The sequence below is a fragment of the Hyperolius riggenbachi genome, chromosome 8, assembly GCF_040937935.1.
Source record: "Hyperolius riggenbachi isolate aHypRig1 chromosome 8, aHypRig1.pri, whole genome shotgun sequence".
NCBI lineage: Eukaryota > Metazoa > Chordata > Amphibia > Anura > Hyperoliidae > Hyperolius > Hyperolius riggenbachi.
In genome coordinates this window covers 129,540,471-129,562,929 of record NC_090653.1, presented here as the reverse complement: position 1 = coordinate 129,562,929, position 22,459 = coordinate 129,540,471, and the positions used below count along the sequence as shown (strand labels likewise).

The following is a 22,459-nucleotide window of genomic DNA, read 5'->3' as shown; positions in this document are numbered from 1 at the left end:
TTCTGTCGCATCGGGTTTAGGACCCATACCTTGCGACCTACCTCATAAACTCTCTCCCTAGCCCCGTGGTCATACCACTGCTTCTGGGTGGCCTGGGCTTGAGTCAGATTCTCTCGCACTAACCCCACCAGGGTGTCCATCTTTTCCCGGAACTTTAGAACGTATTCCACTATGGAGACCCCGGGACCCATGTCCTGCCCCTCCCAGACCTCTCGAATGAGATCGAGGGGTCCGCGTACCCTCCTCCCATATAATAGCTCAAAGGGCGAGAACCCGGTGGATGCCTGGGGCACCTCACGATAAGCAAACAGTAAGTGGGGCAGGTATCGCTCCCAGTCTCTCCCTTGCGATTCAACAAACACCCTTAGCATCTGTTTCAGAGTACCATTGAACCGCTCACATAACCCATTTGTCTGGGGGTGGTAAGGGCTGGCCATGATGTGTTCTACCTGCATTTGTTTACAGAGGCATTCCATTAGGCGCGACATGAATTGCGGGCCGTGATCGGTGAGCATTTCACGGGGAAAACCGACCCGTGAGAAAATGCGCACCAATGCGTCCGCAACCTTGTCTGCCCGTATGGAGCTCAGGGCTACAGCTTCAGGGTAGCGAGTGGCATAATCTACCACCGTAAGAATGAAACGTTTCCCTGTGCTGCTGGGTATCGCTAGAGGCCCAATTATGTCAACAGCAACCCTTTGGAAGGGCTCCTCTATTATGGGTAAGGGCCTCAGTGGGGCTTTGTCGGTGTCACCTGCTTTGCCGACCCGCTGACAGGCGACACAAGACCGGCAAAAATCAGCAATATCTGTCCCCATGTGGGGCCAATAAAAATTGTGGGCAAGCCGGGATTTGGTCTTGCGGATCCCCAAGTGACCAGCCAGGGGCACCTCATGTGCTATTCTTAATAGCTGCTCCCTGTACCTGTGGGGAACAATCAACTGCCGGTCGGCCTCCTCCACCTCAGACGGCTCAGAGGGAATAACCTCTCTGTACAGTCTGCCGTGTTCCCAGTACACCCTCACTTTGTCGCCCTCCACCGGTGCCCTGTCCGCCAGACTCCTGAGCTCTTCCAGGCTGCTATCAAGTCGCACAGCCTCGGAGAACTCAGCGCTGTCGGCCACAGGCACCAGGAAGGTGGCAAACTGAGAGGCCTCTGGGTCCTCAGAGCCAGGCTCTGAGGTGGAAGAGCCCGACCCAGTGACATCAGCCCCTTCAGTGGACAATTCGTCTGCTGCAGCCCGGTGAGCACTGCGGGTCACCACTGCTGCTGACGGAGCATTCACTGTACACATGTCATCATGCAACACATCACATATTACATCAACATTATCTGCATTCATGGTAACAACGTGTCCTCCTCCAGGCCTGGGCACTGGAGACTCACTAGGGCTGGCTCCTAGTACACAGTCCGTAGCCCCTGGGGCCTCACCAGCACTCCCCGCTTGCACAGCATTATCACACAGTACCTTGCAAGAGTCCTGAACTTCTGCGGGGGATGCAGGCTCCATGGGGTGTGGAGTAGGCTCATACCGGGCCACTAACCGTCCCAGGTCAGTACCCAACAAAACGTTCGTGGGGATGGCATCCGTTACCCCCACTTCTTTCATTCCGCTGCCGGCCCCCCAATCCAGGTGGACCAAGGCGGTGGGTATGGCGGGGGTGACGCCCCCAACTCCTTTGACAGCCATAGTCTTGCCAGGAATGTACTCCTCAGGGTTCACAAGCTGGGGGTGCACTAGAGTCACCTCTGCTCCAGTGTCTCTTAGACCGGTGGTAACTGTATCCCCAACCGTGACAGGTTGCAGATTCTCTGCATAGCTACCTGCATTCCTGGTGGCACACAACGCATTCCGGGCCCCGCCAGAGTTTGGGGCTTCCTTCTTCTTCTCTGGGTACGTAGCACTGATGTGACCCGGTTTGTTACAGGCAAAACATCTCCGAGTGTCAACGGTGGTTGTTCTACCTCCAGGCGGCTGCTGGACTTGGCTTCGCTGGGTGCTCAGAGGAGAAGGTCTCGCAGGCTTTTCTCCCTTCCAGCTGGGCGTCGTAGTCCTCCGAAAATCAGATGCTCGATTGGACGTGTAGGCATCAGCAACTTTCGCTGCCTCATCCACGGTCTTTGGCTCTCGGTCCCGTACAAACTGCCGGACCTCAACAGGGCAAGTGTGGAGGAACTGGTCTTTTATTATCAGTTCCTGCAGGGCATCAAAGGTTTCAACAGCCAGTCCTTTTACCCACTGCTGGAAGGCAGTGCGCAGGTTGCACGCATGATCCAGGTAACTGTCATTAGGACCTCGCTGCACTGTCCTGAAACGTTTGCGATACACCTCTGGCGTGAGGTGGTATCGTGCAATGATGGCTTTCTTAATTGCCTCAAAGTCTGTTTCTTCCTCCTGGGGGAGACTCACAAACGCCTCCAGGGCCTTGCCTCTCAGCCCTGGTGTGAGGTATCTTGCCCACTGCTCACGGGGCACCCCATACTGCCGACAAGTCCTTTCAAACCCCTGTAGGAAAGTGTCTATGTCAGAGTCCTTGTCCATAGCGGGGAACTTATCCAGGGGGATTCTGTGGACTCGCTCACCTTCGCGTTCTGCGGGTCCAGCAGACCGGTTCTGCTGCTGAAGTTTAGCCAGCTCCAGCTGGTGTTGCCGTTCAGCTCTTCCCTCCTCTGCCCGGAGTCTGTCCCTCTCGGCCTGGCGTCTTTCACTCTCGGCCTGGCATCGCCGTTCAGCTCTTCCCTCCTCTGCCTGTCGGTGCAGTAGGATCAGCTTTAGGCGCAGTTCAGGATCAGCCGAGTTCAGTAGCTGTAGATCAGCTTCCAGAGATGGCATCTCCCTGCTTGGTGGATCGTCCAGGACATCGTCTCCACTCGCATTCTGTGGCGGGAGCGATTCCTCCTCTGGCGTGTCGTGAGCTGCATCCGCTGACGTTGAAGCACGGGCTCGCTCTGCCTCATCATACTCCTCGAGCGCACGAACTAACTGCTCCTTAGTCTAGCCGCTCACCGTCTCGATGCCTTTGTGCTCACACAGGTTGAGTAGTATCTCTTTGTTTTGCCTTGCATAGCTGGATGCTTTCTGAGCCATCGTGTTGCAAAAAATAAAAAGGGGGGAGGGGAAAGCAAACACCAAGTGTGTATCTTTGAACAAAAAAAAAAAAAACGTATATAGATTCTGCACTGAGTAGACTTCTGTAGGCTAGTTGCTTCTAGCAAGCTTCCAGCCTTTAGTACTCAGAATAGCAAGCTAAACTGCGTACTAATGTACTAAACGATGCCACCACTGCCAGCCAATTATGTCAGGAACCGGCCCGCGGCACGCCTGCGTATACGGTTCCCGACTGCGGGTTTGAACAGATTGAGAGGGGAAGCAGCCTTAGTCAAGCTAAAACACGGCTGGGACCCCTCAGAACACCTCTCACTGCCACCACTAGCGGTTCGCTAGACACTTCCACTCTGCTGTCGAGTCCGCAGCGCGCACTCCGCGTTTTCGTATTTGGGTCAGCTTTGCGCTTAGGCCAAATACGGGAACGCCACGCACCCACACACACACACAGTTGCAATCTTACACTGTCGTGAAGCAAAGACCCACTAACAGTCGTTCCGAACGATACTGTTAGCCACTCTGCTGTCGCTACTCGCACTGGCGTTGTTCGTACGTTGGGTCAGCTGCGCGCTTAGGCCAACGTATGACAAACGCCCCCACACACAATGCAATTACAATTTCATACGGTAGTGTTGCTCAAGCATACAATTAGGCATGAACTTATACACGGTTACACTTCAGTCTCTTCTAGGCTATGAGTGTTAGTTTAGTACGGCAGAAGTCAAACTTATTAAATAATAATTTAATATTCTAGAAAAACATAGAACAATGCAGAACTTAATATATACAAAAAGATTACAAAAAACAAAGTAAAAATGTTACAAGATAAAAGTTACAAAAATAACACACACGGATATTTGCGTAAAATAAAAATGGGGATTAAAAAAAACGTTACCAGCTTAGGTTAGAACGTTGTTTGACGGGAGGACGCCGTTTCGACCAGGAGTCGCGATCCTCCCTAGCTATTCGCTACCTCCGAGAGAAGACAGTCACTAGGCATCTGCCTCTGCTTTTTATACTCTGAGCTACGCCTGTAGGCTGCAACTTCCTTGGGGAGGGGAGGAACTAGGTTTTAATTAAATCTCAGACATATTCCATTTCCAGGTAAAAGTCCATACATCAAAGATTGTGAAGTGAGCCTTTCAACTCCAGGTGAAAACTTGATTACGGCTTTTTCCTGTCTCAGTTCTCAGACATAAATGGGATTTCCAGAGATCCACATACATGAAAAGGGTACTATAGCACCTCCACTAATGATTTAATTTCCACAGGTAAAAAATGGTATCAACAGGACTTCACCCATTTCTAATAGCCTGTCATGTACATTTCAAACGTTCCTGTGTTAGTCTCCAGACTCTGGTCCTCTGGCTTTGTGTATTGAGACAATGGGCCGTCTCCTGAGTTCAAACAGTCAGGCAGATAATCCCATTAGCACTCTCAGAGGAACTGCATACAGACTCAAAGCACCTGATATGGTCAAGACAATCACCCATTTCCTTGTCCCAAGCAACTCAAGGTAACCTGCTCCCTTCTGGCAGAAAAAAATGAAAGAATATGTTCCTGTTATCCTTAATATCATCAGCACCTCAATATATCTCCACACCTGTTACACACTAAATGGACAATGTTGAGGCTAGGGGTTGTTTTTCCGGCTCCGAGGAGAAATTTGATGTAATTGACATTACATCTTTGTATCAGTTGGATGTGATAGTCATATTTATATTGCTTTTACGTTTCATGTGATCATCACCATCACTTTTTTTTACAAAGAAGTGGTGCTCTGTTAAAGCAGGTTCCCACTTATTGGTTGCACAATCACACCAGATGTGACAGCTCATGTTAATCAATGGACTGGTTTAGATCGAAGTGCATTTCACACACGCAGGAGAAAAAACCTGCTGCAGCATTCCCATTACTGACAGTCACCTGCTGCCAGCTGACTGAGGGGCACAAAAAAATGTTCACAGTTCACAGTTGGTGTTGTGTTGCATAACCTGTGACAGCAGGAACAAAACGGGAGAGCAACACCAAACGTTATTTGCGTCTTGTATCACATACAGTGACGCATACAGTCGATAAAAAGTATGCTTCGCTGTACTGTTAAAGGGAGTTTGCATGCCCAGACCTCCCACACATGCGCGGAAGACCCAGACTGGACGCAACTGAGCTGTTACCAGGGCTGATCAAGGCTGAACCGCTGACTGCGGGTGGATGGCGTGGGACTCAGACCAGCTTATGGGGCTGGAGGGAGCCCCAGGTAAGTAGCAAACCTTTCACTGCTTTGATCTCTGGTTCTTTTTTAGATTCCCAATGACTCAGCGCAAAGTACTGCGATCGCTTGAATTTCTGTTCGCGCTCGGCATGTGACGTCACGTGTTTTCCGCCGGCCAGAAGATGGATCATGGAACGCTCATCATCAGGGGGACATTGCTTGATCCATCTTCCTCCGTCGAGTAATGAGTATTCAGCTTTAGGATCTGAAATAATTGCATTGGGTGTGCCAAGCTTAACAGAGTTATTTTATTAGAGTTTATTAGGAGTTCTTTTATAAATAGTTAGATTTGATCTACATGAAACTGAACATGCTTGAAGGTTAAGAGAAATCTTGAGAAATTTCTATCCAGCGACATTTGACCTGGAACAAATGGAAGTAGAAAAAAAAGCTCCTCTTCCTGCAACAAAAAAATGCAGTATTAGCCAATCATGCTGGTGTGCAGCCAAGGTCTGTGGAGCTGGGAGTGACACACTGGAGGCAGTGTTTAGTGTGCAGGCATTGAGCAGACTCACTGCAGCTCTGAGTGAGTAGAAGGAATCTCTGCATTTCCACAGAGAAATCTAATGATATTCTTTTCATCTATATGCTAGATCTGTAGCTTCTTTCTGTGTAACCTCACTGCTGTGTTATGTGCTGCTGCTCCCTCTTCCTCTTGTACAGTGCGGGTTGCTATCTCTGCTCACATGGCATATTCTCTATTGTGGTTACAGAGCTTGCTGCACAGGATCAATGCTTCTGCATAAATTATTCAGTGTACTGTTTGTTTTCCTCTGCAGGTAGTAAGGATCGCTGCTGAACTGAATGCTCTGACTCTACAAAACGTAACATGGCTGAAGAGGGCATTTTACAGGAGATCTTCACGTCACCTTTAAATATATGTCTGCTGTTACTTTGCCTTTATTTGCTGTACAAGATAGTGAGGGGAGACAAAACTGACAGTTCAGATGAGAATCAAGAAGAGCGTTTGCCCAAGATGAAGAGGAGAGACTTTACAATGGCTCAGCTTAAAGAATTTGATGGTGAAAAGAATCCCAGAATTCTCATGGCAATTAACGGCAAAGTGTTTGATGTCACAAGGGGGAAGAAGTTTTATGGACCAGGTGAGAAGTCATAGAAATGTTTTTATGAATTCACAAAAAGCATGTGAAATTATTTTCCTCAGGGACAGGTGAGAAACTGTCTATTGCTGTAAATTGTATACTAGCTATAGTTCTTTAGGACTTTTATTTATTTTTTATTTCTGGCACAGTGTCAACATTCAGCACGTGCGCCACCTGCTGGTGTGTGACAGGACCAGTTTGCACAAAATGGTACTTTATGGCCAGTTTTATCTGTACTGGTGGACTTTGGTCTTAGAAAATGTAAATAGTGGCTCAAGGGTCACTAGTGATTCAGCTGATTTTTATGCTGGGGACACCATCCTTTGTGATCAGTTTGAGCAACAGTTTAACACTAGATACACACAATGCAATTTCCTGTCAGATTGGCGGGTAATCTGATGCGAAATTGCATTGTGTGTACACATCCAAACTGCTCCAGATCAATAGCAGGATTCATTTTCAGATCATTACTTTACAAAACCAATCCCATTATCGATCGGGAGGCAATCTGACAAGTCAGAAATGATTGGGGCGTCGCGTCAATCTGACAGGAAGTTGCAACGTGTGTACTTAGTATAAGGTGACCATACACCTTTCTATCTGCCACCAGATCAACCTTCAGATAGATCCAGTGGTGCAGCTAAGGAGCTAGGAGCCCCAGTGCTGTTTCCTTATTGGAGCCCTCTCAAGCAATTGACATGGAGCTGCCTAGAACAGTTGCAGTGTCAGAGTAGTTTAAAACTCCCTCCCGAGCACCTAATGCCGATCAGCGACGGAAGGGTGGAAGCCTCAGGTCCACCTAATGCCGATCGTCGTCAAGAGCGGTGGATGGAGATTAGGGGGGATTCCGTATCCCCGCTGAGTGATGGAGCGGAGCTCCGACATCAGCCTGCTAGCCTGCGACTATGGCTAGCAGGCTGTCAGAAATATAAAAACGTGGGATTTTTTTCAGTTGTACAGCGCTGCGATCTAGCGCAGCGCTGTACAGGGGACAGCTTAGTGACAAAGCTGTCCTCTCGAGTGGCTCACAATGTGATCCCCTCTCATAGGCTGATGGCTATGAGAGGTGATAACTGATTGGATCTCTCGGGGGAGGAGGGATAGTGGGTGGGTAAAAATAAAAGGAATATAGTGACATTTATTTAAAAAAAAATTAATAATAAAAAAAATAAAAAAATTGCAGCAGCAATCAGATGCCACCAACAGAAAGCTCTGTTGGTGGCAAGAAAAGGAGGCAAGATTAATTTGTGTGCTAAGTTGTATTGCTGTGCAGGACACTGTTGCAGTGTGCTAAATTGTAAAAAATAGCCTGATCACTAGGGGGGTGTTATGCTACGTACACACTTTAAAGATCACAAACCAATTTTACCCCATTCTATGTAGTATGAGAGCCATACTCTACACAGTCTATTCTATTGAGCTAAACTCCCCATCAGATATAAATCTTTGCAAGATGCTGTACACAAAGATGCTGTACACATACAAAACATCAGTATCTGCAAAAGATCAGTTCCTGAAAAAGATCCATTCCTGCAAAATGCATTCATAGTCTATGATATCTGCAGATCCTCATACACACCTTGTTCAACAGACATTCATCTGCATATCAGATCCACCAGGATGGATCTTCAGATCTGCAGATGAATGTCTGTTAAACAAGGTGTGTATGATGATCTGCAGATATCATAGACTATGAAATGAATTTGCAGGAACTGATCTTTTGCAGATACTGATCTTTTGAATGTGTGCAGCATCTTTGTGCACATCATCTTGCAAAGATTTTTATCTGATGGGGAGTTCAGCTCAATAGAATAGACTGTGTAAAGTATGGCTCTCATACTACATGGAACGTGGTAAAATTGGTCTGTGATCTTTCATTAATCTTTCAAGTGTGTAAGTAGCATAAGCCTGTGGTCCTCAAGTGGTTAAGCAGGGGAGGTGAACAGTTTGTTAATTATTACTATTCAAAGCATATATAGAGGTGATCAGAACTAGGATAGCACCAATGAAGAGCTAATGCAACAGTTGGAGGGTTCCTCTATTCCAGGGACCCTGGAGCAATTGCTACCTTTGTATTAGGGATGGTCAATGAGATGGAAATAATTTTGAGTTGATGCAGTATTATGCAAACGTTTGCAGCTTCAACATGAACCAGTCAAATCGTACTGAAGTAAAATTTGATTGGTCCATTTTCAAGCTGCATAAGTTTGCATACAAAATTTGCATAATCCTGCATCAACTCAAAATTATTTGCATCTAATTGACCATCCCTACTCTGCATCCCATAGGGCCTGTTTCCACTGGCGTTGTGGATGCGAGGCGATCGCCACCTCGCATGCCCCCCTCCCCCGGCAGGTACTTTCCATTGTTGTCCGAACAACCGGATGCGACGTGACGTCATGCGACTTCCTATTAGCGGCAATGGGGACTTGGATGCGGGCTTCGTAAATCTGCAGCATGCTATCCATAATTTCCCCTGCGTCGGATTGCGCCGCATCGCGTCAGGTAATACGCGTCAATGACTTCTATTGACTTACATTAGTGGCGGTTTAGTTGCGGTGCGATGATTGCACTGCACCCCGTGTAGTAGAAACCATTATTGCTATGCCACTGGATAGATCCCTTGCTGATCAGAGAGCTATTTAATGCCTGCCCACACACTGCAGACAGATCTCCTATAGATTTCAGCATAAAATTTATTGGAAATTGTCCTAGCCGGTGCTGAACACTCTGTACTTCGGTCATCCCCAAATCAAAAACCTCCATGTTCCCGACCTTCTGCCGCTCTAGTGATATCTTTCATCCAATGCGACCGACCAATTTAATTGGTTTTGGCCGAAGATCAATTGGGTATCATTTGGGGCATCGATTTCTAGCATATTTAATCACAGTAATCGAATCTGATGGATCTTGACAGGAATTATCGATAAGGCCACCTTAATATCTTACTCTGCCAATTGCTGTAGCTACTGTCTGCAGGACATATCCTGCTCCTGCTTCCTCCTGACTACTAAAGGATAGAACATGTTGGGCTGAAGTCCAGGGACTGCCGGAGAGCTGTCACACAATAATGGTCTCAATTCACTAAGCTTTATCAAACACTTTATCAAACATTTGATAATTTACCTCATGGATAAAATCTAATTTTGAATTCACTAAGGTGTTATAGATTTAATGAATGTTTTATCGATAAAACATTCGACAACTATATAACACCTTAGCGAATTCAAAATTAGATTTTACCCATGAGGTAAATTATCAAATGTTTGATAAAGTGTTTGATAAAGCTTAGTGAATTGAGGCCAATGGGATCACAAAGGATCATTTCAGGTCACAGAAATCTACAGTGTGTACTTAGTGTCAGGAGCTAGGAATCAGTCCTTGTTATTAAGACAGAGGACAGACAGCGCAGGAAAAAAACAATAGGGGGACAGAGGTGCAACAATGATTCCGTTTCTGGAACCGTGAGACTCTGCAAATTTAAAGTTGCTTAATTTTCCAGTATTTCTAAGAGAGACATTTTAATAATTATATGTTCTTTTTCAATAAACTGTTCAATGAGCAAAGCACAGTCCTAGCAACAAATTGCATTTCTTGTTATTGAACATTCACAGATCAAAGTGGATTGTTGTTGCATGCCATGGATACTACCCATTGCACTTAAACGACAACTGAAGGGATAGGGATATGGAGGCTGACATATGTATTTCCTTTTAAGTAATTCCTGTTGCCTGGCTGTCCTGCTGATCCTCTGCCTCCAATGCTTTTAGCCATAGATCCTGCACAAGCATGCAGCAGATCAGGTGTTTCTGACATTATTGTCAGATCTGACAAGATTAGCTGTATGCTTATTTCTGGTGGGATTTAGATAGAGCAGCAGGGCTGCCAGGCAACTGGTATTGTTTAACAGGAAATAAATATGTCAGCCTCCATATTCTTCTCACTTCAGTTGTCCTTTAATGCTTTGCTTCTTGCTCAAGCAATGAAATGGTGTGGTGCTCTGATGTATATTAACCCTTTAATCTTGAATTCATCAGATTTTATTAGTCCAGCTATGTTATGATTGCTATAGCTATGCTACTTTGAGGATGTTCAGAAAATGTTAAATCTTTAAAATCTGTTTGCCCCACAACTTTGACTATGTTTTGGCCCCTGACGTGATTGAGTTTTACACCCCTGGTCCAGAGCAATGAATACGAATCTTTTATCTGTAAGCTGAAATCCGAATGGTTACTTTTTTACTTCATGATAGAACTGCTGCCCTGGATTCTTCAGGCAGTTTAAAACATAACATCCTGTTTGTCAGTGTTCCAAGTATAGAAAGGCTTGAGGCCCCTTGTACACCTGCACACTGCATCACACCGTGTTACTCTTCCCTAACACTTCCCCGCCACAAGGGCCATGCCAGTCTATGGAGAATTGCACACTTCATTGCTGTACGCTGAAAGTATCCCAGTTGCCGTAATGCTGTCGCAAAGGCTGCTGTGTGCATGAATGTGTGATCCGCGCCTACCACACGGATTATGCAGTAAGCAGCTGCAGTACATCACTAGCTGGAAGGTGGGCCTATGCATATAGCCCTGTTGACGCACCATGGCGCAGGATAATATGAAGCCTCATTTCTGCCATGTGATGCGCACATTGCAAACTTCAAATGTAAAACCGGCCTAAAATTAGAGATGTGGATTCAGCAGACACAATTTAAACGTAACGTAACTTGATTGGCAGATCTTAATGTGAACCCGAGGCAGTCCTAAGGTCAAAAAACAGATTCCTAAGAAGAGGAAAGCCTCAGGATCCTCGCGCAGGAGCATTACAGCTGTCCTCGTGAATGAAGAGGAACGCAGTCATGTCAGATATATCCGGGGATCAGTGCTCGGCAATGGTGGGGCCAGGAGGACGTGGGAAGCCTCTGCAGGATCCTTCTTCTTAGGTTAGTATCTGTTTTTTAACCTTTGGTTCGACTCTGGCACACTTTAACCTCCCTGGTGGTAATCCCGAGCTATGCTCGGGCTAGCCGCCGGAGGCTCAAAGATCAATGGAGTCCTGCTGGTGTATTTACTCACCTCCCGGGTGATCCAGACGTCGGTAGCCGTTCTCCTTCCTGTCCTTGGAGGCTCTGAATCATTCTGGTGAGATCAGCATCAGTGATCTCACCACAGAGTTACAGCAAGGGAAAATTGCAGTGCTGGAGCCCAGAGAGGTGAGTGAGCGCTGGGGCTGCTGCTGGCTTTATGGCAGCAGGATGTTTTCCTGATTTTAGGGTCTTAAATGTGCTAAAAAGTCCCTTAAAACTGGAAATAATCATATTGCCAGGGAAGTTGAAACACACCTGAAGTGACAGGGATATGGAGGCTTCCATGTATATATCTTTTTACACAAGTTGCCTGGTTGCCCTGTTCATACATCAGTAATGTCTGAATCCCACATCTGAAGCAAGCATGCAGCTAATCCAGTCAGACTGATCTGTATGCGTGTTCAAGGTCTATGTATTACAGGAATAAACTATTACAGGAAGAGGATCAGCAGGACAGCCAGGCAATGTGAATTATTTATAAGCCTCCATATTCCACTCACTTCCGTTGTCTTTTTAGCATACATAGTAAGTGATGAAATCGCAGATCTTGTTGTTTTTTTTCTGCCCACCTGCAAAAGTGAATTGTGGATTCCCTATTTCTATTCTTTATACGCGTTTAATCCATGAATTGTGCGGTTATTTTTCTAAGCTCATTTGACAACAATCATTATGTGCTGCTCTTATTTACTTCAGCTGTAATCTTGCCCCACAAATACGTCAGATTTCAAAGCTTTATGGGATAACTTGTTCATCCAGTTTACATGTTGAGGAGAGCATTATGCACAAGGCTTCATTCAGCATTTGTAATAGGTGCAGTTTCACAAATAATTTGGCAATGAAGACATATACTGTATATTTACTTACAAATATGTACTGTATGCGACATATCTCCCGTAAGCAATATCTTTATTTTTCTTTTTTATGGATTGTTATTTATTTATAACAATGTATTGTTATTTAGATTGAGCGCAGTCTTTGGATATCACTGCTAACAAACGTTTAGCTTGTCTAGTCCTTCATCATGACTGTACATGTTGGGTCTATTCTTGTTTGTATTTTAATGCAGCATGTATTACAAATAATATCCTGTCTGCAAAAATGCATGCAATACTGCAAAGCACACATATTGTAAATCAATTTCTTTCTGCACTCTCCACTTAGTGTTCTTTTTTTTTATTGTTATTGTTGTTTAGTATTTATATATCGCTAACATCTTCCGCAGCGCTGTATAGAGTATATTGTCTTGTCACTTAACTGTCCCTCTGAGGAGCTTGCAATCTAATCCCTACCATACTCCTATTTCTGTGTATGTATCATGTAGTGTTGTCAGTGTGTCAAACTTAAGTCAGATCACGTGATCTGCACATTTTTTGTCTGTGTCTTAAAGTATTGCAGGCATTGCATCAATGTCAAGCAATAAGCATTAAATACGGTGACCATACGTCCCGATTTACCCGGGACACGTCCCGCCTTCGGGGGGCGCTGTCCCAGGCTGCATGAGGTCCCGGGAAACGTCCCGCTTTCAGCAGCGGGACGTCCCGGCCTTGGGACTCTGGTCACCGTACATGAACTAGCCGCAGCGTCTCATAGACGCTGTGCTAGTTCATTCCCCGCTCCAGCAGCCTGCATTGTGCTCCGGCAGGCACAGGCAGAGCGGGGCTACGGGAAGATGGCGTCCGGAGGCGGAGCCCTGTACTGGAGACTATTTGTGTCTCCAGTACAGAGCTCCGCCTCCGGACACCATCTTGCCGTAGCCCCGCTCTGCCTGTGAGAGGAGAGCGGGAGATTGAAGGAGGATCGTCCGGAGGAGCTGCACACACCAGAGGCCGGCTGCATGAGGGGACTTCTGTCAGGTGAGTACGTGCTGGTTTTTTTTTTTTTTTTTTTTTTTTTTTTCTTCAGGTGAAATGTGCCCCCATTGTGTTTTTGTGCTGACATGTTTGCCCCCATTGCATTTTTGTGCTGACCTGTTTGCCCCCATTGCGTTTTTGTGCTGACATGTTTGCCCCCATTGCGTTTTTGTGCTGACATGTTTGCCCCCATTGTGTTTTTGTGCTGACATGTTTGCCCCCATTGCGTTTTTGTGCTGACATGTTTGCCCCCATTGCGTTTTTGTGCTGACATGTTTGCCCCCATTGCGTTTGTGTGCTGACATGTCTGCCCCCATTGCGTTTGTGTGCTGACATGTCTGCCCCCATTGCGTTTTTGTGCTGACATGTTTGCCCCCATTGCGTTTATTTTGTGCTGACATGTTTGCCCCCATTGCGTTTATTTTGTGCTGACATGTTGCCCTTCAATGCGTTTATTTTGTACTGACATGTTTGCCTGCAATGCGTTTATTTTGTGCTGACATGTTTGCCCCCATTGCGTTCATTTTGTGCTGATATATTGCCCGCAATGCGTTTATTTTGTGCTGACATGTTGCCTGCAATACGTTTATTTTGTGCTGACATGTTTGCCCCATTGCGTTTATTTTGTGCTGACATGTTTGCCCCCATTGCGTTTATTTTGTGCTGACATGTTGCCCTTCAATGCATTTATTTTGTACTTACATGTTTGCCCGCAATGCGTTTATTTTGTGCTGACATGTTGCCCGCAATGCGTTTATTTTGTGCTGACATGTTTGCCCCCATTGCGTTAATTTTGTGCTGAAATGTTGCCCCCATTGCGTTCATTTTGTGCTGATATATTGCCCGCAATGCGTTTATTTTGTGCTGAATTAAATGTTGCCTGCAATGCGTTTATTTTGTGCTGACATGTTGCCTGCAATACGATTATTTTGTGCTGACATGTTGCCCATTGCGTTTATTTTGTGGTGTCCGGGGTAACTGTTACTGCATTTATTATTTAATTGTCATAGTTGGCTCTGTTTGCTGCTTTGGGGTTACGGTATACTATTAAATAGCATCACACAGTTTCTGCACACCCATGATGCGAATCCTCGTTTGACCACATCACGGCGTAAACACTGCTTTCTTATCCCTCGCTGTTACATCATTAGGTTAGCTCCACCCATAGAATGTCATGGCCACGTCCATTGTTCAACACGGCGCGCGTAGGCAGGCACCACGTTAGTTGGCGCAGCAGTCTCATCATGCTTACCGCTATTAACAGCAACATGACGTTTTAATACGTTGCGCGTTCCCGCCGCTGCTACCGCCGTGTGTGCGCCACTACCGCCGCTGTTTCCATCGGGCTTCCGTGCTGGGTGATTGGGGAAGAAGACCAAACGGTCCTCTATCCAATCGCAGTGCCTGGAGTGAATGGACGTGACCGCGAACAGCGGCTACGTCCATTCACAATAACAGGAAATGTAACAATTAAATAAAGTGAAGAAAAAAAAAAAGTGAACACTTCCTATAACGAGTGTTCACTAGCGCCATCTTGTGGCCAAAAAGTATATTACACCTACAAAATACATTCAATTTTCAAGTACATACAGATCTTAATAAAATTACACTTCCAACCCTCCCCCCCCCCCCCCCCCCAAAAAAAAAAAACACTTGTAAAAAATAAAATCCGCTTAAAAAAAAAAATAAATAGTTGCCTTAAGGACTCAGCTTTGTTAATTTATATTTTATGGGGGGAAATTAATTTTAATTTATTACATAGGGGCTTGTAATTATGGCCAGATTAAAAAAAAAACACAACAGAAAAATAACACTTATATTTCAAAATAATATACGGTCGCCATACATTGTGATAGGGACATAATTTAAACGGTTTAATAATCGAGACAACTGGGCAAATAAAACGTGTTTGTTTTATCCACAGGAAAATGTTTAATTTTAAAACTATAATGGTTGAAAACTGAGAAATAATTTTTTTTTCTTTTTTTTAAAACGCATTTAGAATAAAAAAATTCTTAGAAAAATGTACTATCCATAGAAAGCCTAATTGGTGGCGAAAAAAACGAGGTATACATTTTCTTGTGATAAGTAGTAATAACGTTATTAGGGAATAAAAGGGAGGAGCACTGACAACTGAAAATTGCTCTCGTCCGTTAGGATAAAAACCCTTGGGGGTGAACTGGTTAAACATAAAATAAAACTGTGAAATATCTTAGTCATTTTTAGGAGAATGAAGATGGATACAATCATTTATTTCATTAGTTTTTTTGCCTCGGGTTTACTTTAAAGAAAATGAATGTGGAAGCCTCTACATGCCTCATCCCTAAGGCCTTGTTGACATTAGGAAACGCAGTTGGGCATGCATTTAAAACGCAATGCACACAATTGTACTCATCTGTGTTGCGCTGCTGATCCCATTCACTATAATTAATGGGACAGAGCTGCATTTTTCTGAAAATACTTGCAGCAGTATAGTATCACATCACACTGCTGCACAGAGCATGTAGTTTGCACATCACACTGTGCAGTCTATGCTCTTCTGAAGTTTTTGTGTGTAGCAGTGCCAAAATGTGTACGGCAACTTGTATAGTGTGAACAAGGTGTCCAATGTAATGCACTTTGACCGGACCACGGACTCAAAATATAGACAGATCAAAGACTGCAATGATTTTCTGTGGGTTAGTTCACATGTGTGGGTTCTGCTGTGGCGTGGACCTCTTATCTCAAAAAGTTGGAAGGTATGATGGTAATGACTCAGCATAGTGTGTACTACTGTGAGACTGTCAGTGTTGGAGATTTTCACAAACAAATCAGATCAAGGCTAGGTTCACGCAGATATTTTTATAAAGCATTTCTGTGTAGTGTATATTAGTGTTACATATACGAACATGTGCACTATTCTCTCACGATTATGGTCCTAAGTCCCCCAGCATACGTAATCTGAATTGCTCTAATATGAAGCCATAGCATGAGACTGGTCTATCCGTATACAACAAACGCAGGTGCATGTCTGTGACCACAAGGACAGGCGTTTCACAACCTCCAGTTGAACATTGTAATTATTTGCAAAGCTGAATGACTTGCATAGCTGCGATCTTTGTACTTTGAATTTTGATTGTTTGAAGTCTGAGTGGTATTACATGGCATTTTTCTTATCTGAACACTGGTTGCACTACTAAGCTAATGCTCTTGAAATTTAATATAGAATAGAAGTTCCATATCTGCTTTAAGTTAACCAGGTTCATGGAACTGTGCTGCTAAGTGCAGACGTAATGGCCGTTTATTGTGAATGGTATATTCAGAACATTCAGAACATTTGTAAAGCACTTTTAGGACCTAAGCACATAAGCTTGTCTCAGATCAGTACATAGTTGCGGTTTGTGATGTGTTACAGGGGAAAAAGTTATGTGATCATAAATACCAGAAACAATTTCAATGAGAAAGGTTTGCACACCTGGTTCACACACCTGCCATGCAGGTACACAGTATAGGTAGCAAATGGGTGCAAAAAGTCAGTAAACCGGACCACCTCAATGGCCCTACACATACAGGAGAATATAAAATGACTTGCACACCAACACTGAGGTCAAATTGCATAAAGTTTTGTATTAATAGAAAAGTTGAACAAAGTTGGCTTGAGCTGTCACAGCAGCCATCCAAGGAGCCCAGGCATATACCCTCTGACGAAGGGATACCCCCGAAACGGCGCTGTCAGGGTATTAACCCCTTTTGGGATAACCTTGTATAACCTTGTATACTATTTATCCTTTTGTCTACTCTGGCTATTGACTGTTTGTTGTCTACTTCTCTGATTGTACATATGGATAATTGTTGTTTAGCACTCACTGGCTAAAAGCCAACAGACAAGGTTCATTATCCCATGGGGCACATGATTTGCTCCCATTTATTGTGTATACTCAAACTGTAACATTTTGTATATTTATGGCTCAAGCCAACTTTGTTCAACTTTTCTATTAATACAAAACTTTATGCAATTTGACCTCAGTGTTGGTGTGCAAGTCATTTTATATTCTCCCATAAATACCAGAAGCCACATGTTTAAACGCCTCCGAGGTTGGAGCTGTCTTGATTGTGTGGTGAGGCATTCCAAAGGGTAAGGGTAACATGACAGAAGGCTCTGGCTCCAAATTACGTCAATTGCAAATAACTTCCATTTTAATTTTTAGTCAGTTATGATTTTCCAAAAGAGACAGTAAGAGGAGATGGCACAACTTTGGTAGCTTGGAATCTGTGGTTTATGAAGTTTAGTCAGCCAGTGCTTCCTCTTACGCTGCATGAAATCTATCTGCAAAAGGCTTTACAGGACAACTAAAGTGAGAAGAATATGGAGGCTGCCATATTTATTACCTTTTAAACAATACCAGTTGCCTGGCAGCCCTACTGATCTATTTGGCTGCAGTAATGTTTGAATAACACCAGAAACAAACATGCTGCTAATCTTGACAGATCTGACAATAATGTTAACTCCTGATTTGCTGAATGCTTGTTCAGGGGCTATGGCTAAAAGTAATCGAGGCAGAGCATGAGCAGGATAGCCAGGCAGGTTTTGCTTAAGGGCTCTTTCCCACTAAGACGTTGCATTAGATGCGACATTAAGGTCGCATAACGTGCCCCTAACGCAAGGCATGTGAGCTTTCAAGTTGGACGTTATATAGAGCCGCGTTATGCGTCTCTTGATGCCTCCGTGATGCATACTTTTTGACGCATCCTATCGGACAAAAACGGCGCATGCGGCAATACTGTGGAGACCACGTGATCGGAACACTCCGCATCACGTGGTCCCGCCAGTCAATAAGCGGCCGCTCCAGGAAGTAAACACTGCAGTGCAGTGAATATTAATTAGCCATGTGGCTAAGCATAATAGCGGACTCTCCCCTCCTCCTCTCCTGCACTTAAAAATACAAAAAAAAACAACATTACTGAGCATGTGCAAACAGTCTAACGCGGCTAAAACTACATATAACGCACAGCATGCTGCACTTTCATTGAACGTCCAGCATTACAATGTAACGCAACGTGGGCACTGTGAACAGCCCATTGATTTTTCATTACTGTGAATTGGGCTGCTCTAACGTGCGCCTGTAACGTCCCACTGTGAAAGCAGCCTAAAAGGAAATAAATATGGCAGCCTCTATAGCCTTCTTTCTTCACTTGTGTTCTCATCTGCCAGTTCTACTAAGCTGGCTATAGATATTCATCCAATTAGTAAATGACTCCCTGATTGGAAACTGATTGGAAGAAGCAATCATTTGTCATTACTTGATTTTGGTTAGAATTCAGAAGAAATCTGTTTGAAAATCAAGGAAAGCACTCCTTGTTTTCTGCTGATTCTTGCAGTGCAGAGCCATACAGGTGTCAGTCTCCCCACCCTCACCAACTGATATAAAAAACCCTTCCTGCTCTGTGTGTACATGGCTTCAATAATGAATTTTGGTATCTACTACATTTAATCTGGGGTTACCCCTCACGTGAACCTCCAGAGACACCCATATAGGTTGCAGTTTTATATAATCACTTGTAATAAGGCCGCCCATTTAAAAACAGGCGCTAGGCCACGGCCGCTGCACACGCACGCACGCACACCCTTCCCGATTGCCTATCCACCATTGCTGTCCAAAGTATATGCACACAGGGAGATGTTGCTTGCTTGGCAGTTGGAAAAAGCTGTTATTTCCCATGCAATGAGGTTCAAAGACAGCAAATTGCCTGGTCTGAAAGCAGGGAAACACACACAGGGACATAGGACGCAGAGACACTTGCCAATTATTATATAGGATTTGCTGAAATAGGCTACAGAGCTGCAGTAAGATTATTTGTCATTTGCAGACCCACTGCCCACATATCACAACCGACCACCGCCACAAACCAGTCAGTTGCGCCTGAAAGACCTTGTTAGTGTTGGTGTTTGAATTTGGGTTATTGAAATTCGGGAACCTGAATCCGCTCGTTATCACAATTCAGCAGCCAGAAGTGTGAACGGAGTCAGGGGGAAGTTCACTTATCTGCACTTCATGTGAGCCATGAGAACCGAAAATGCAATCCTCATGTCTTTCTAAAAATCCCAATAAAAGGAAATAATCATTGGTGGTCTAAAATGGTTATTTAACAGCTGATACATTTTAAGTTGGGGGCGCTTTGATCTCCAGCTTAGACCCTTTATTGTCAGTGAGCGGCTTGGTAAACAAGACCCCAACCCCCTTCTGAAACGTTTTTTCTTATCCAAAATCGAAGGGTGCTATCTCTATATTGATCGAATACTTATCCACCTTCTCAACGCCCTTTGAAGTACTATGTTAGCTTGGTAAACAGAACTGCGTATTACTCTCTTTTGAAAGGCACTGGACTAGTTTTGTTTTCAACAGATTACTTGCATTAGAGAAACCCCAGTTGAATTATTTTTAGTTTGGTCCCCGGCAGTTCTGCATTCTTTCTACCCTGGGGTGCCTTATGTGTGCTGTAGGTGTAGTGGAGGGACAGGGAATATGACGCATTTTTGGTTTTCTTGCCTTAAGGTTGCCTGGGAATGCCTTTCCATTGAACTCCCTAAAAACCACTGCCCTAGAAGCTATTTTACTTATGATCTCAGTTCCGATGAAAAAAAAAAAAAATCTGAGTCATCTGCTGGTGGCAGCTAGGTTACTTATTCCTGGATATTGGAAACAGGAGACTGCACCCTCAATCCAGGAATTTGTGCAGGAGGTAGAAGATACTAGGAGTTTGGAGGCACTGGTTCAAGTATCACAGTTGAAAATTGACACACTCTAATTCCTGGATGCTTAGTCCCTTTATAGAGAGTCAGATGAGGGAAAAAATACATTAGTTATGGCTTGCGACAAGCTTTTAGTGGGCTTTTATAAATGGTTTTCCTGTTCTTGCTATAAGATGGGTGTATTTTCCTTTTTGTGAGGAGATTCTAGGGGAGTGAATTATCTATGCTGGGTTATAACAATGGTAGACCTCTTTGTGTGGCACAGGTTTCACTGGCTGGGAGGGAGGGGCAGGGGGTGGAATTGGGGGGTTGGGGTTCTAGACAAACTTAAAAAATTCCTTTTGTTTCCGTTCAAAGCAGTTGTACTATTTCTCAGGGCCGTGGAGTCGGTACAAAAATCATCCGATTTCAACTCTGACTCCTCAGTTTATGAAACCTCCAACTCTGCCTCCAGGTACCCGAAATGGCTCCGTCTCCAACTCCACAGCCCTGCTATTTGCCTTGATTTGATTTATATGACCCTGATTTATGATACAGTGCATAAGCCTTGATTTTTTTTCTAACATTTTTACTATGTGGTTGTCATGTCAAGATGTTTAGATGTGTTCCTTTTTGTGCTCGTTGCAGGTAGCACCAACTGTATTCTGTTTTTTGTACTTTTGTGTTTTTGCTTCTTCAGAGACAAATAAAAGAATATTGAAGTAAATTATTTTTAGATTGCTATAATACTCTGCGTAGACATCATAAAATATACCCTTTCCTTTCTCCTATTCCAGAAGTGTCAAAATCTAATGCAAAGTGGGCCAAAATTGTACACTAGGACCTAGTCATGGGCCAAACTCAATGTCTACTGGCCACCTTCCTCTCTTATAAAATTCCCTGGTTTCTACTCTTCTGCTCCTTTAACCCCTATACCTTCCCTGGTGCCTAGTGGTCCTCCCTCCCCTATACAGTTCCATAGTGTCTAGATGCCTCCACCCTCCCCTATACAGTTCCCTAGTATTTAATGGTTTCCCCTACCTCCCCATATTGCTTCCCTGGTGTTCTAGGGATTCACCTCCAATATAGCATCCCTGGTGGTCTAGAGAGGACCAAACATAATGCAAAGTGGGCAAACCACTTGAGGGACAAATTTAACACCCCTGAGGGGCAGATGTGGCCTGCGGGCCAGAGTTTGACATGTATGTCCTATTCGCTTTCAGAATTGTTGCGCCAATGGAGATTTAGTGCATACGTTGTGGCTATATAAGGTCTCAAGTATTTTGGAAAGCTGTTTGGAATATACTTAAAGTACAAGAGAGAGGTATATGGAGGCTGCCATATTTGTTTCCTTTTAAACTATACCAGTTGCCTGGCTGCCCTGCGGATCCTCTGCCTCTAATGCTAGGTACACACGGTCAGATTTTCTAATTGATTATTTCCAACATGTCCGTGGAGGCGGGGGAGCGGCGGTCAGTGGCAGCCTGAATGTAAACAGCCAACTAGCGACAATCTGTGTGTCGCTAGCTTGTCTGTTTTTATAAGGGTGGACAGCAGAGAACTGGGGGCAGCTGTAGGCAGACTATAAGGACACAGAGGCTGGTGACAGTATGCAGAATGTGCCTCTGTGTCCTAATATTGATTGCAGAAACTCACCTCGGGTTCTCTTTAAAGCTTGGATCCACATCACATAAAAAATAGGTAGGAACAAGCTCAATCAAAACATAAAAAGTCAATTTTAAAATTATGATAACAATTGGGAAAGTTGTAGGAAAACTACAAGAGACATATGTGGTAACATTTTAACCGTGATGGGTAGTAGAATAAAGTTTAGAGAGTTTTATGGTTGAAGCCCTTGTCTTGTGTATTCTTTTAGTTACAAATGGAATCAAAAGCAATTCAATTTTTTGCGACTCAGTGTTCTCCCCAGGCTCTTTTAGCCGGGTGCTCCACCCGGCTAGATTTGGTGACCACCCGGCTGTCATCAGCTCACCTCCTATGCTGTAAGCAGAATTGCCCTGCATTTTCATCTCAACCCACCCGGCTACTTTTTCATGCCACCCAGCTGGAACAAAATTCTGGGGAGAACACTGTGCGTATTCTGTACCAAGATAAAAGACTTGTAAAATGAAAACAAAGTTACAGAATATAAAAGAAAAAAACATTTTTACCTTAACCGCTTGCCCCCCGCGTCATGCCAACGGGCGTGGCCGCGGCGGCAGCCCCAGGACCAGCTAACGCCAATTGGCGTGAAGTCCAGGGGCAGCAGTTTACGGGAGATTGCGCGCGCATCTCCCGCTTGGTGGGTGGAGCTAAGCTCCGCCTTCAGTCCGCTCGGGAG

The 22,459-nt window shown here is 44.6% G+C and overlaps 1 protein-coding gene across 2 annotated transcripts in view; it reads left to right on the top strand.

The window, feature by feature from the left end:
* The window catches only part of PGRMC1 (progesterone receptor membrane component 1), a 43,445-nt gene that overhangs the window by 3,431 nt on the left and 17,555 nt on the right, over window positions 1-22,459 (top strand). The window contains exons 1-2 of one of the 2 annotated variants that reach the window (XM_068251084.1): window positions 5,801-5,905; window positions 6,159-6,482. In XM_068251084.1, coding sequence (XP_068107185.1) covers window positions 6,209-6,482 — 274 coding nt within the window. In that variant the 5' untranslated portion in view covers window positions 5,801-5,905; window positions 6,159-6,208. Of the gene's footprint in view, window positions 1-5,800; window positions 5,906-6,158; window positions 6,483-22,459 lie in introns of those variants that run through there. The other variant, XM_068251085.1, reaches the window with a different exon arrangement.